At 43.4% G+C, this 13,861-nt stretch overlaps 1 protein-coding gene across 1 annotated transcript in view; it reads right to left on the minus strand.

The window, feature by feature from the left end:
- The window catches only part of KAT6A (lysine acetyltransferase 6A), a 70,663-nt gene that overhangs the window by 15,980 nt on the left and 40,822 nt on the right, over positions 1-13,861 (minus strand). The window contains exons 8-11 of the mRNA XM_083368323.1: positions 10,982-11,097; positions 9,693-9,834; positions 8,939-9,100; positions 2,356-2,449 (exon numbers count right to left, since the gene is read on the minus strand). Of these exons, the coding sequence (XP_083224449.1) occupies positions 2,356-2,449; positions 8,939-9,100; positions 9,693-9,834; positions 10,982-11,097 (514 nt within the window). The remainder of the gene's footprint in view (positions 1-2,355; positions 2,450-8,938; positions 9,101-9,692; positions 9,835-10,981; positions 11,098-13,861) is intronic.

A 13,861-nucleotide genomic window follows, 5' to 3' on the forward strand; every position in this document is an offset into this window, starting at 1 on the left:
CCTGTCCTCTACCATCTTCTGGAGTCCATCTAAGCTCACGCCTACTGCTTCAATGACTCCATCCAGCCACCTCATTCTCTGTCGTCCCCTTCTTCTATTGCCCTCAATCTTTCCCAGCATTAGGCTCTTCTCCAATGAGTCCTTCCTTCTCATTAGGTGGCCAAAGTATTTGAGTTTTAGCTTCAGGATCTGGCCTTCTAAAGAGCAGTCAGGGTTGGTCTCCTCTAGGACTGACTGGTTTGATCGCCTTGCAGTCCGAGGGACTCGCAGGAGTCTTCTCCAGCACCATAGTTCAAAGGCTTCAATTCTTTGGCGCTCAGCCTTTCTTATGGTCCAGCTTTCACTGCCATACATTGCAACTGGGAAGACCATAGCCTTGACTATACGCACTTTTGTTGGCAGGGTGATGTCTCTGCTTTTCCACAGTCATAAGGCACAGCTATTTTTCTTATGTTTAATTCACTTATTCCAAGACACCATCTAATTCACCTCTTTGCTCTATAAGCTATGGTTCTAAGGCAGAATCAGACAATTTCCACTGATTCTTCCTTTTCAAAATGGATTAATCCAAACGTAGGACAAATCAAAGGCTCTAGAGCAGGGATGTCCAACCTTAGTAACAAGAAGACTTATGGACTTCAACTCCCAGAATTCCCCAGCCAGTGGATAAATAGAGATACCACTTCGGTGGGAAGGCAACAGCGTTCTGTGCACCTCGGTGTATTGTCATGCCTACCGCATGACTACGGAAGAGTCTTGGAACAACGCTGGCTCCCTTGGCTAAGAAATGGAGATGAACCCCACCCCACTAGAGACAGACACGACTGGACAGGGAAACTTTATTTATTTGCTTCTTTGTTTGGCTGGGACCTAGCACTCAGCCACAGGGCATCTCCAGACCCCTCGCACGCCCTTCTAAGATTCAAGCAGGCCACTCCAGCCCCCAAGGCTGATGTTCCTCCCTTACGTGCCCACGCTAGGAACTCTCTCATCAGCTGCTTTTTGGAGCAAGGGGAAAAAGTTAAAAGGGAGGGGAAGCAGTAAGGCGGGAGGGATGAATTCCCACCATCGGGAAAACCATCCACTCCCAGCTCGAGGCAATGTCACCAAACACTCTCCACCATTTTTTCCTCTCACACACGAATGGACCCACCTGCACCCAAGCCCCCACAGTAGGCCAATGTGGGAATACTTAGGGGGCACGGCCAACCTTAGGTCAACACAGCCTTCACGTGTGGAAGGTGCCAGAGCTGGACCTAAACAGAGTGCAACAGCACCGCTATTACATAAAGTAAAGGTAATGGAATCTCTGTGTATTTTACTCCGCTAGCCGTAGCCAACTACAGGGGGTGGTGCTCATCTCAGTTTCAAGGCCATTGAGCCAGCGCTTTCCGAAGACGCCATGTGGCCAGCACGACGTCACAGAGCGCTGTTACCTTCCCACCAAAGTGGGACCTATTTTTTTTCCTTCTCCTTCATCATTTTAGACGTTGTCTATTCACTGCTGGAGGAAGGCCTCTTCCGCATGTTTCCAATAAATACAGTCCTGAGCTTTTTTTTCCTTTCTCTTTCCCTATTTATCCACTCGCATTGGCCTACTTTCGAACTTCTAGGAATGGCAGGAGATGGGATGAGGATGGGACTTCACCCCATCACGGGGGGCTTGAACCTAGCCTGCCGGCTTTTCAGACAATGAGCCCTGCATCTTAACCGCTGAGCCACTGTGCCACCCCACTATTATATAAGCGTGGTGTGAATTAGCATCCATTTACCGAAATGGATGTCTGGATAAAAACAGAATTCAGATCTAAAGTAGGAAGACGGTTAATTTAAGACTGCTGAATGGACACGCAACCGGGGGGGGGGAGGAAGATGGTGATATAAGACACAGACGATAAATAAAACGTTTACTTTCACAGAAAACAGTTGAGAAAAAAAAGGTTTCCTGGAATTCCAAAATAGGGCCAATTCAGATAAAAGAGTCCTTTTGGAGTCACATCCAACCAAATCAATCGCAGGAGAATTGTACACTCCGTAAATTGTAAAGCCAAATTAGAGGGGAACATAAATAATGACGATGATGACGACGACGATAATAATAATAATCAGGGCTTTTTTCTCATAGAATGCTCAGAACGGAGTTCCAGCACCTTTTTTGGATGGAACCTTGTAGGGTAGGGAAGGCGGGTTGTGAGTTCTGGCACCCTTTTCTTTTACAAAAAAAACCCACTGATAATAATAATATTAATAATAATAATAATAATAATAACAACAACAACAAAACAAAACACAACAACAACAACAATAATAATAAATAAATAAAAACAACCCAGAAAAATATAACAAGGGGCTTACTAAAGTCAATGAGGAATCTGCCGTAGCCCTTGCGTTGGTACTGGGGAAGAATCATGATACAGGACACATTATATTTTTGCTGGCAATGCTTCTCCTAGAAAAAAGAGAAAAGGGGGGGGGAAAGAATCTAGTTATTAAAAGCACAGCTTTGTGACACGGAAGAGGAGTTATTTGGGACAATAATTAATACAGAGGGAATATTCCAGCCACAGACACAGCTGTAATTCCATCGGGGAGTCAGAGAAAATCAGATGAAAAACATGTCTCTGATGGAAGAACAACAGCAAGCCTCTAATTATTGGGGGAAGGGGGAGGGGGGGGCAGAGATGACGGAGTACGGTATGGTTTGGTTCCTGAAATCCAGCCATGTTTATTCCAAATGACTCTGGGTCTGGGAGGTCTGTCCCCAAGGGCCTTTTGCTTCTTTGGAACTTTCTAAAACAGCAAGGTTCCCCCCCCCACCCCGCCTTAAGATGGGGAAGAAAATCTGGGAAATGTTTATTGTTCGGATTCTGTGATACACCCAAGAGAATTTGTAACTCGTTCGTTCGGTAGACCTGGCTCTCTCAAGCTAGGGAGCAGATAAATGGAGATTATTAACTACTGGATGAAAATACCCAGGTGTCTGTAGGGAAGAATAAATGTTATGGAGATGTTAAATAAATGCTCTGAGAATGAATATGGTCGTCCTCGACCATATGGCCATTTTTTCCAAAGGACCGTTCCAGCATCCCCAGAGTTACGTGATCAGGATTCAAATTTGTGACCTTCTGACAGGCAAAGTCAAAGGGTAGCCAAGATTCAATGAACAACACGTGTTACTAACCAAATAACTTCAAGGATTCACTTAACAACCGTGGCAAGGAAAGTTGTAAAATGGGGCAAATCTCACTTGACCAATGTCTCGCTTAGCAGCAGAACTTTTGGGCTTAATTGTGGTCGCACGTCAAGGACCTGCTGTCTGCACTTCGAAGAGTGGCAGTCTCGTGGATTTGGCTCAAAAGCCAAGCAGCTCTCTTTCAAAAGGAGGGCTCACCTCTGATAACAGAAGCTTTTATTTAAAAAAAATGAATAAAAACATGTATTTTATTTATGTAATTATTTATTAAGCATATCAATGGATTTGTTAAATATTGTTAATACAGGGCAGGGGTAGGCAACCTTGGCTCTTTTATGACTCGTGGACTCCAACTCCCAGAATTCCTGAGCCTGCCTCAGGAATTCTGGGAGTTGAAGTCCACGGGTCATAAAAGAGCCAAGGTTGCCTACCCCTGAATAAGGGAATGAAAATTATGCTGAATATTCACCATTATGGGGCCAATGAGATTATTTGGGGCCCTTGAATTACTGACAAGAGCGGGATTCTAATTGCAATAAGAATTTTGTGATATAGGTAGTCCTCGACGTACGACCACAATTGAGCCCCAGATTTCTCTTGCTAAGTGAAGCATGTGTTAAGTGGGTTTTGCCCCATTTTACGACCTTTCTTGCCAAAGTTCTTAAGTGAATCACTTCAGTTGTTAACATAGTAACACGGCGGTTAAGTGAATCTGGCTTCCCCATTGACTTTGCTGGTCAGAAATTTCCAAAAGGGGGATCACGTGACCCTGGGACGCTGCAACTGTCATAAAGACGAGTCAGTTGCCAAGCCTCTAAATTTTGATCACGTGACCATGGGGATGCTGCAACGGTCAGATGAAAAATAGGCTTAAGTCACTTCTTTCAGTGTTGTTGTAACTTTGAGCAGTTACTAAATGAACTGTTGTAAGCCATGGGCTACCTTTATTTATTTATTTATTAAATTTTTATACCGCCCTTCTCCCTAAGGACTCAGGGCGGTGTACAGGGCAATAAATATTAAAAAACAAAGTACAAAAGTTAAAAAACAATTAAATAATTATGCCCAATATATAAACCATGTTAAAAACCCAACCCCAAACCCATCAAACCAGGCCGGATTGCTCAAATAAGTAAGTTTTTAGATCCCGCCGGAAGGAGCGAAGGTCGGGGGCCATCCGGAGCTCCACCGGCAAGCGGTTCCACAGGTCTGGCGCGCCCACAGAGAACGCCCTCCCCCTGGGGGCCACCAATCGACATTCTTTGATCGGAGGCACCCTGAGGAGGCCCACTCTGTGGGAGCGCACTGGACGGAGGGAAGTTGATGCCGGCCACAGGTGCTGCCATAGGTAATCTGGACCCATGCCATGTAGGGCTTTGTAGGTCATTACCAACACCTTGAATCTCACCCGGAGGGCAACCGGCAGCCAATGCAGCTTGCGGAGCAAAGGTGTAACATGGGAGTATCGGGAGACTCCCAACACAACTCGCGCGGCTGCATTCTGCACCAGTTGAAGCCTCCGAGTGGTCTTCAAGGGCAGCACCATGTAGAGAGTATTACAGTAGTCCAAACGAGAGGTCACGAGCGCATGAGTGACTGTACGCAAGGCATCCCGGTCCAGATAGGGCCACAACTATATTATATATTAGTCAAGACAAATTAAACATATTTAGGCGTCATTATGTGAGAAATAAACTTTGATCTGGTTATAACCTATAACGCCCTAAGTTGATTGAGCCTGCTTATCTTCAGGGTTGCTTTTTCCGCAGGGGTAGGCAAACTTGGCTCTTTTGTGACTCGTGGACTTTAACTCCCAGAATTCCTGAGCCAGTCATGCTCAGGGGAAAGGGAGAGGTTTCCAAGCTGAGCCATGCTGGCTGAGGAATTCTGGGAGTTGAAGTCCACGAGTCATAAAACAGCCAAGGTTGCCTACCCCTGGCCTAGGCTTAGGCCGCTTTATGACTCCTGGACTTCAACTCCCAGAATTCCTGAGCCAGCCATGCTGAGGAGAAAGGGAGAAATTTCCAAGCTGAGCCATGTTGGCTCAGGAATTCTGGGAGTTGAAGTCCACCAGTCATAAAAGAGCCAAGGTTGCCTACCACTGCCCTAGAGAATCTCTCTGTCCAGGTCAGAAGTTAAAAGCCTGCATCCTCCAGGACATGCTGCAGGGGGATTACAGAGGTAACCATTTTTGGGGATTCCCTTTCTTGGGCAATGGCTTACCCTTGGAATGAGGGCAGTTTCTCTCTCTCTCCCTTGGTATTTAAGAAATAGTGAAGACCTGGTTATCCCACAGAGATACTGAGGCGGACTATTGTCTCAACCCAAGTGATGAATGCTTTGGTATTTCACTTTGTATTTTTAATCTTATTTTGATGTGTGTGCTTAAATGATTATCTGACTATGCACAATATTATCTATCACAGAGTTGTAGGTACTAACAGAATATTTGCAGCTTAGGGTTCAAATGAGGGGGTCCCTGCTGCTCTCCGAGCTTGGTGGTTTTCCTGCAGACGTTTCATTACCAAACTAGGTAACATTGTCAGTGTACCGATGGAAAGCCTGCAAGAAACCCACCAAGCTCAGAGAGCAATTCACAGACCTGTCAATTCACTTAGATTCACTTGTCTGAAGTGGCACAGAATCTGTATAAACAAATAAACGTATTCCACAGCTTTTCATTACGGTTTATGTAGTCATAAGAGAAGGAAATCAAGTTGCACAATTCTAAAATTCAGAAGAGTATCAGGATCCCCATTTTAGGGTCTGGGTGGGGAAGAACAAGCTCAGGTTCAAATCCAACATGACTAGGTAGCTTTGGGCTCAGAAATCACTTCTGTCCATGGATATTTTTTTTTATCATTAGTTCTGAAACAGGAATCGGTGAACACATATTGTGTGTTTCTCCAGACGGACCTAACACACAACTTGGAGACCTTTCGGACCAATGCTGTGGCTGGAAGACTATGTGGCAGCTGTGGCTAGCAGGGCTGGTGCACCCAATGCATTCTTTTTTAGACCAACCCACTCTTCCTATGGGCACTCATTCACTGCACCTCCCATTTGGACTACCACAATGCAATATACATGTGTTGTCTCCTGCAGTAACTACAGTTGATCCAGAGTGCAGCTATGTGAGCAGCGCATCCACACATCACCTCTATATGACAGGCTGCACCGATTACTAGTTGGTTTCAGGGTACATTTCAATCTTTCAGTTGTCTTCAAATTCAAATTCAGAATAGAGTTGGAAGGGACCTTGGCGATCTTCTAGTCCAGCCCCCTGCTCAAGCATGAGAGCCTTATATTGTTTCAGACAAGCAGCTGTCCAGTCTCTTCTTAAAAAATCCCCAGTAATGAAGCATCCACAACTTCTGCAGGCAAGCTGTTCCACTGGTTGATTGTTTTCACTGCTAGGAAGTTTCTCCTTAATTCCAGGTTGCTTCTCTCCTTGGTAAGTTTCCATCCACTGCTTCTTGTCCTGCCTTCAGGTGCTTTGGAGAATAGGTTGACCTCCTCCTCATTGTGGCAGCCCCTCAAATATTGAAACACTGTTATCACGTCACCCCTAGTCCTTCTTTTCTCTAGACTAGCCATATCCCAATAACCAGTATTTATGGGAATGCTGATCTCCAATTATGCCAGTCTGTCCTATGAGGCATGGTGGGCATACTCCAGGCCCATCTATAAAATAATGCTGCCTTGTGGGACCCTGGAGGTATGTTTTCCCTGTTGTTGCTTCTCCCCTCTGGAGTGGCATTTCCCCTCAAAACCCATTTGGGGGGAAAAAAAGCTTGACCCTAGATTAATAATAATAATAAGTTGGAAGGGACCTTGGAGGTCATCTAGTCCAACCCCCTGCTCAGGCAGGAAACCCTATACCATTTCAGGCAAATGGCTGTCCAGTCTCTTCTTAAAAACCTCCAGTGTTGGAGCATTCACCGCTTCTGGAGGCAGGTTGTTCCACTGGTTAATTGTTCTAACTGTCAGGAAGTTTCTCCTTAGTTCTAGGTTGCTTCTCTCCTTGACTAGTTTCCATACGTTGCTTCTTGTCCTGCTTTCAGGTGCTTTGGAGAATAGCTTGGCTCCCTCTTCTTTGTGGCAGCCCCTGAGATATTGGAAGGCTGCTATCATGTCACCCCTCACCCTTCTCTTCGTTAAACTACAGTACCCAATTCCAGCAACCGTTCCCTATATGTTTTAGCCTCCAGTACCCCAATCATCTTTGTCGACCCTGCTGATCTCCAGAAAAACACCGTTTCTGGAACAATTTGTGAACCATTTCAATGGTAGCTATTTGAATATTTGCGCATTTCCTGAAGTGATACTATCGTACTTAACTTTCCCTAAGCCTTGCTTTCTTTAATGATGTTTTTAACCTGTTCAACATTGCCTTGAATCATGAAAACCTCCCTCACACAACACTCTTCCCTGTCTTTCCGAGTAGAAATTTAAAATCTGCAATGCCTCCCGAGGAAACAGAGAATTTAGGTCCTTTCTGGCAGAACCACAATCCAGCAAGCATACTTACTCCATTCTAGTAGGCAGACTAGCTAAATTTGACAGCACGATTACTTCCTCCTCCTCCTCCGACCCCCCCCCCAAAATTTCTTCTCCAAGCAGAAGAGCTTCTGCATGGGGATGGAGGCTGGAGGAGTGGGGGAAAGAATGCAAAGGCGAGCCTTAAGCTAAAGCTAAAGCCTGCACCCCATCTACATAGGAGGAACACGAAAGCCATGTTCGGTCTTCATTGCGTCTTTTCCAGAGTGCAAACAAAGGCTTTGCAATGAGATCAGCATCTGATTTGAGGAGCAGCGGGCTTGGTGGCACACTAACAGTGAATGTTTACTTCACCAACTAGCTGTACTCTTCACTACCCAAGGGATGAGGAAGTAATTTAAAACCTCCCTTTAGAACCGCTAAGCTGGAATTCACGCTCCTGGGAGGATACACTCTGCTCAACAGGATGAAGAGAAAGCCAGCCGCGTTAACTGCTTCAATTCCCTGGATTTGTCTAGACAGAGTCTTAAAAGGGGTATGGAGAAGTCCACCCACTGCTTCAGAAGTCCCCGATGTAGTTAAAATCCAGCAGACATTGGGCAGGATTGCTGCAGAATCACTTTGAACTGGCTTTTGAATTCATACCGTTAAACTGAAAACACCAGCCCAATTATAGCCACTGGAATGCAGTCTAGACTAATTTCAAAAGTAATTTCCAGAGATACAGATTCAGCACAGGAGGCTTAATACGATGGCAAAAGAAAAACGGGGGGGGGGGGGAAGGAAATCGCAAATCGTATCTCGTGATCGCAGAGTTTCAGAAGTGGTGTTGGGGGGGGGGGGGGGAAGGAAAGCATGGGACCTGACGCTGAATGCAGCATTTACTATCCTTAATGACTAGCAAAAATGCAAGGCATACAAAAACTTAAATATACAGATAATGCCTCTTAATATACATAGCTAGCGTAATTTCAGTGGATTTCCAAATTTCGCATTCCTTCTCATAGATTTTACAGTGCAGAAGCTATTTCCTCCTGCTGAGTGATCAGAAAAGAACCAACGCCCAGCGTTACAAAATGAAACTAGTCACCTTCAAATTGAGTTCATTCCTTGGTGAGTTAGAAGGACACACACACACACACACACACACACACACACACACACACACACACACACACATACATGCAGGCTTCCTGCCATGATTCCTGCAAATCAAAACCCAGGTTTCTACTTCTGAACCCTCACCTTGGAGAAGTAGCCAACAAGGTGACAGCCTTTCACATCATTTTGCGTCAGCACATAAAAAAGAAATGGCTCCACATCGTAATAGAGAGTCTTATGGTCCAGGAAGAGTTTTGCCAATAGACATAAGTTCTGGCAGTAAATAGTACTGACGTTGCCATCCACCTTAAAAAGAAAAGTAGATTAATTCATTGCATCCATCAGAAAACCACAATGAAATACTATACTCTGGCCAAACAATATTAGAGCAAGCAACAGAGATAGCATTCATTTTTGAAAGCAATCAGAGAAAGAGAGCAGTTGGAAAACATCACTACTCTGACCTTTGGCCCCCAAAGCAACCCATATACTTAAGCTTGGCAGCCACTTAGATTTGTTTATGTGGCCAAGAATTTATAACCTTATTTAAAGAGTCACTAAAACGGCTGTGCACTACACCTCAATCGTGAAACAGAACTCTTTTTGGAAATGGTATTTAAAAAGCCAATTTAAAAGGCAGAAATTTACAGCAGAGAAGTAGTAACATGTGAGCATTAAGCAATTCCTCGGCCACTGTATCTTCGCTAAAGCTGTTCGCTGCCCAGGACTCCGCAAATAACTTTCCCAGAGACTATTCAAACTATATTTCTGTATTCTGGAGCCACTTCCTACTCCTTGGTTCAGAACGTGTTGTGAAAAAAATGCATTGCGAACTAACTACAAGACCCGTTTCACCTTTTATTGGGACAAACAGCAGTTAGGAGCTGTTGAAATTTACCTCGAAAACTGAAACGTTATTCTTTCTGTAAATTTCATTGGCTGGGGGATGAAACCAACCACATTTCTTCATGTGCTGCTGGAGGATAGTTCTGCTTTTCATGTATTTGAGACAGAATTCACAAATGTACAGCTTGGGCAACCTGGAAAACATAAACTGGTTAATACCCACTCAGAGCTAAAGAAAAAGGCAACTTTCAAAGAGCAAAACCGTCCGCTGCCGGGAACGACTTCCCATCGCCCGGTGCGCTCACACAGAGAAGGCCTCCTCAGGGTGCCGTCGGCCAGACAATGTCGGCTGGCGACCCCCAGGGGGAGGGCCTTCTCTGTGGGAGCGCCAGCCCTGTGGAACCAACTTCCCCTTGAGTTCCGGATGGCCCCGGATCTCCGGTCCGAGTTCGGGATGGCCCCGGATCTCCGGTCCTTTCGCCGCGGCCTTAAAACATTCCTTTTCCATCAGGCTGACTTGGACTGAGGACAGGGATTTTTAAAATGTTTTTAATTTTAGTATTGGGGCTGCTAGTTTAATTCTTTTTTAACTTTTGTATTATTGTATTTTTTATTGTTATTAGCCGCCCTGAGTCCTTTGGGAGATAGGGCGGCATATAAGTCCAATCAATCAATCAATCAATCAATCAATCAATAATATCCCTGCAGTTCTCATCCTTACAACAAATGACAAGACCAAGAAAGTGTTTTCCCTTAAGTAAAGATTCATTGGACAAAGAGCCACAAAAGCAGAGGGAGACCTACAGAAGCCTAAGCAAAAGGCTGCTTAAGTTGACTTCCGGCATAATATATCCATTAGGAAGAAGTAGAACCAGATAAAGTAGGGAATATGTTTTCTAAACCCAAAAGTGAGCAGTACAAAAGGGTTACAGGAAAGTAACCAGAGGCTCGATATTAGATATTGCCAAATCCTAGTAATTTAACTGTACACCAGCCTCCACACTCAAATATAAATACACCCTCTCATATAAAAGCCGCTACTAAAATTATTCAAAGCTCTTTTGTAAATGAATTTAGGAAACAAATTGTTGTAAAATTAGCAAACATATTCTTTACTTTGCCCTCCAACATTTTATCTGCATCTTTACTTATGATAAGTTTATTACACTGCTGATTACTATTTCCTTTCTCCATCTGACATGCCCTTCTCTTTTTATGGGAGACAAGAGCTTAAAATATGAGTTTATCAGGATAAATCTGTTATACTCGCTGTTTCATTTCCAGTAATGGCAAAAAGTTCCACCCGGCAACACGCTGCACATCTTAAAAGGTGCTTCGTACCTGGAATATTCTTGTGGATATGGAGAAGAATACCAGGTGTGGATTTCATATTTTCCAAACTCAATGACTGATGGGCAGCGGACTTGGGGATCATGTGCCCCTGTCACTCCTACTTTCTGTAAAAGGAAAAAAAAACCACTCAACTTTACTCCAGGGGTCGGGGAATCTAATTAAAAAAACAACAGGTTTACGTGAACGTCAATTTCCACCAATGCCAAAAAACGGAGAAAATAAAAAAATTACATAGGAGAAAGGCTACCTCAGTCATACTTAATATTTCTAGAAATCTTTTTATTGTAATGACCCAGATCATAAGGGAAACTACCGCAAATTCCCCTTATTATTCTAAGGAAATAAATGCCCTGGAATTGTATAATGGGATGTATGTATGTATGTATGTATGTATGTATGTATGTATGTATGTATGTATACTAAATTTGTATGCCACCCACCTCGCAGTTTGAGGTGAATAAAGTGAAGAAGGAAAAGTATATACCAACAGCATCTATAATAAACAGCATAAATCTAAGAGGGAATTGACAGAGCACGCTGAGTGCAATTTAAGACCTATCAGTTGAGTTCAGGCCTCTAAGGGCAATGTTAAAAATTCTTTATTTGCAAATATTTGGGGGGGGGGGGAAATCAGCATTATCAATACAACTTTAAAACAAGGACAAAAGAAAACAATCTCTACACGCACTATTTGGGACAGCAAAAATAAAGTTGGGAGCTCCAAGGATCTTAGGGGCAACTACAAAGTAAGCACCTTCATTTGAAAAAGAAAATGGGGACGGGTTTGTTTCTGCAGGAACACTCGAGGTCATAAAAGTTTAAGTGCTGGGGTGGTGGTGGTCAAGTCTCTGCCTTTCAAGTGATCAACATAATTTCAGCCTTAATTGTTCCTTATAGTTTTACTTCTCTGTAAAACAGAGAGCTTCTTTCTTTCTCTTCTCTACCTAACCCTTTTCTCTCAAGGAGCTGTTCTAAGAGATGGTAATACCTTGCAAATTGCCCTAACATGCAGAGGCAGAAAGGTGAAGGGAAAATGCCAATTAGGCTCTTTTAATTCTTTCCTGTTTAGTTTCTACCATGCACTAAGAACTTTAAACAATAAAGACTATAAATGTTTTACAGCTTTTCCTAGTGACAGGGTTTCTCCCCCCCCCCCATTACTCCAGCTGCTGCTTCTTCTTAAATACTAAGGTGTCTTGCTGTCGGCATTGTGTATTCGTATCTGAGCTCCAAGTGTGGCACTTCTTGCCGATAGATAGATAGATAGAGAGAGAGAGAGGGAGAGAGAGAGATCTAGATCTAGATCTAGATCTCTCTCTCTCCCTCTCTCTCTCTCTCTCTATCTATCTATCTATCGGCAAGAAGATCTAGATCTAGATCTAGATAGATTAGATAGATAGATAGATAGATAGATAGATAGATAGATAGATAGGGAGGGAGGGAGGGAGGGAGGGAGGGACGGACAAGAAGTGCCACCCGTGGAGCTCAGACACGAATACACAATGCCAATATATATAATTCTTAGCCTACAGATGAGTTCAGATGTCCAGCTCTTACACCCGAAAAACATTACAGCCCAGAAGGTCCAGCTCTTGCCTTCTTTCCCTCTGCGCCCGCTCAATTTTTTTTTTCCAGTAGAAGAAGCCTGTGCAAATGGTTCCTTGGTAGACATTAATTAGTTCAGCTTAGGCAGAGCTGAAACTCCACCGTAAAGCCATTTCTTGTTTATTTTTCCTTTATGTTCCCTTTTCTAGGGAATTACAGGAACATGTTGAAGCGTTTAGATAAAAGAATACGGGTTGGGCCTACATGATTTTTCCCATCCTCCTGCACTGAACCGAATCACAGTGTCACGCCAAATCATTGTTTAGCATTTTAATCAGGCAGGCAAACCTTGTGGGCTCGTGTACGCCCTCTACTTTTCTTACTTCAGTCCCATGAATTATTTTCTCTTTAGCTTAAGCCACAATTACTTTGTCCCCAAAGGTTTAAGACTGCCCTTCAACCAATGATTTAACCATCTTTTAAGTTTGCAAGATTCATTTAGAAGACCATTAAAAGTATTTTCAGGTTTAGAATAACAATGACCTAATTTTACTGCACTGGAGCTGATCTCCTTCCAAATGATAATTTTGATGGTGTAAAAATAGTTCTATAATCTTTAAAAATACCTACAAACAGCTTTTTTTTCCCTTTTCTTTTTTAGTAGATCAAGAGAGAACAATGAGATAGTTTGTTTACTCTTCTCTTGTCTCTCTAGTTTCCTATCCAAATTTGTAGTCCAAGATTAAATTAAAATTTCCAACATTCAGTTAAAGACTAGGAAACACTGGTTTATTAAACTGAGATATTTTCAGAACCCAGCACGTGAAACTTTGGACTTCATGAACATTATGTAATTTAGTCGCGGATTATATTTTATGCAAGATGAGGGTGGATTTTAACAGCTAAACACAATTTCTGTATTTAAGATCCACGTGTCTGATCACCATATACGGAGGATAAAACAAGAATTGGCTAGCTACTACCACCATGCCCTGCTCACAAACCTGCTAGAGACCTCCGGTTGACAAGTGTCAAAAAGGATGCTACAGCAGGTAAACCTTTGATATTAACCAACAAAGCAATCTGTATATTCCTATACCAACCTCAGGGCAAAGCCATTTTTCCACGAGAATTTATAGGTGTGCCTTACTTGCCCTCTCTTTCATTTCACATTTCAAAGTAGCAGTAAGTTTAACGCTGCCTCTGCAAAACCTGGCCTTGCCTTCACACTTATACCCAATATACTGTAGAATACAACCTGCCAGACCTATTCACAACGCTGCACAACAAAAGCTTTCTACCACCGTGCCGCACTGCACACAA

This window comes from Vipera ursinii (genome assembly GCF_947247035.1).
Source record: "Vipera ursinii genome assembly, chromosome: 8".
Classification (NCBI taxonomy): domain Eukaryota; kingdom Metazoa; phylum Chordata; class Lepidosauria; order Squamata; family Viperidae; genus Vipera; species Vipera ursinii.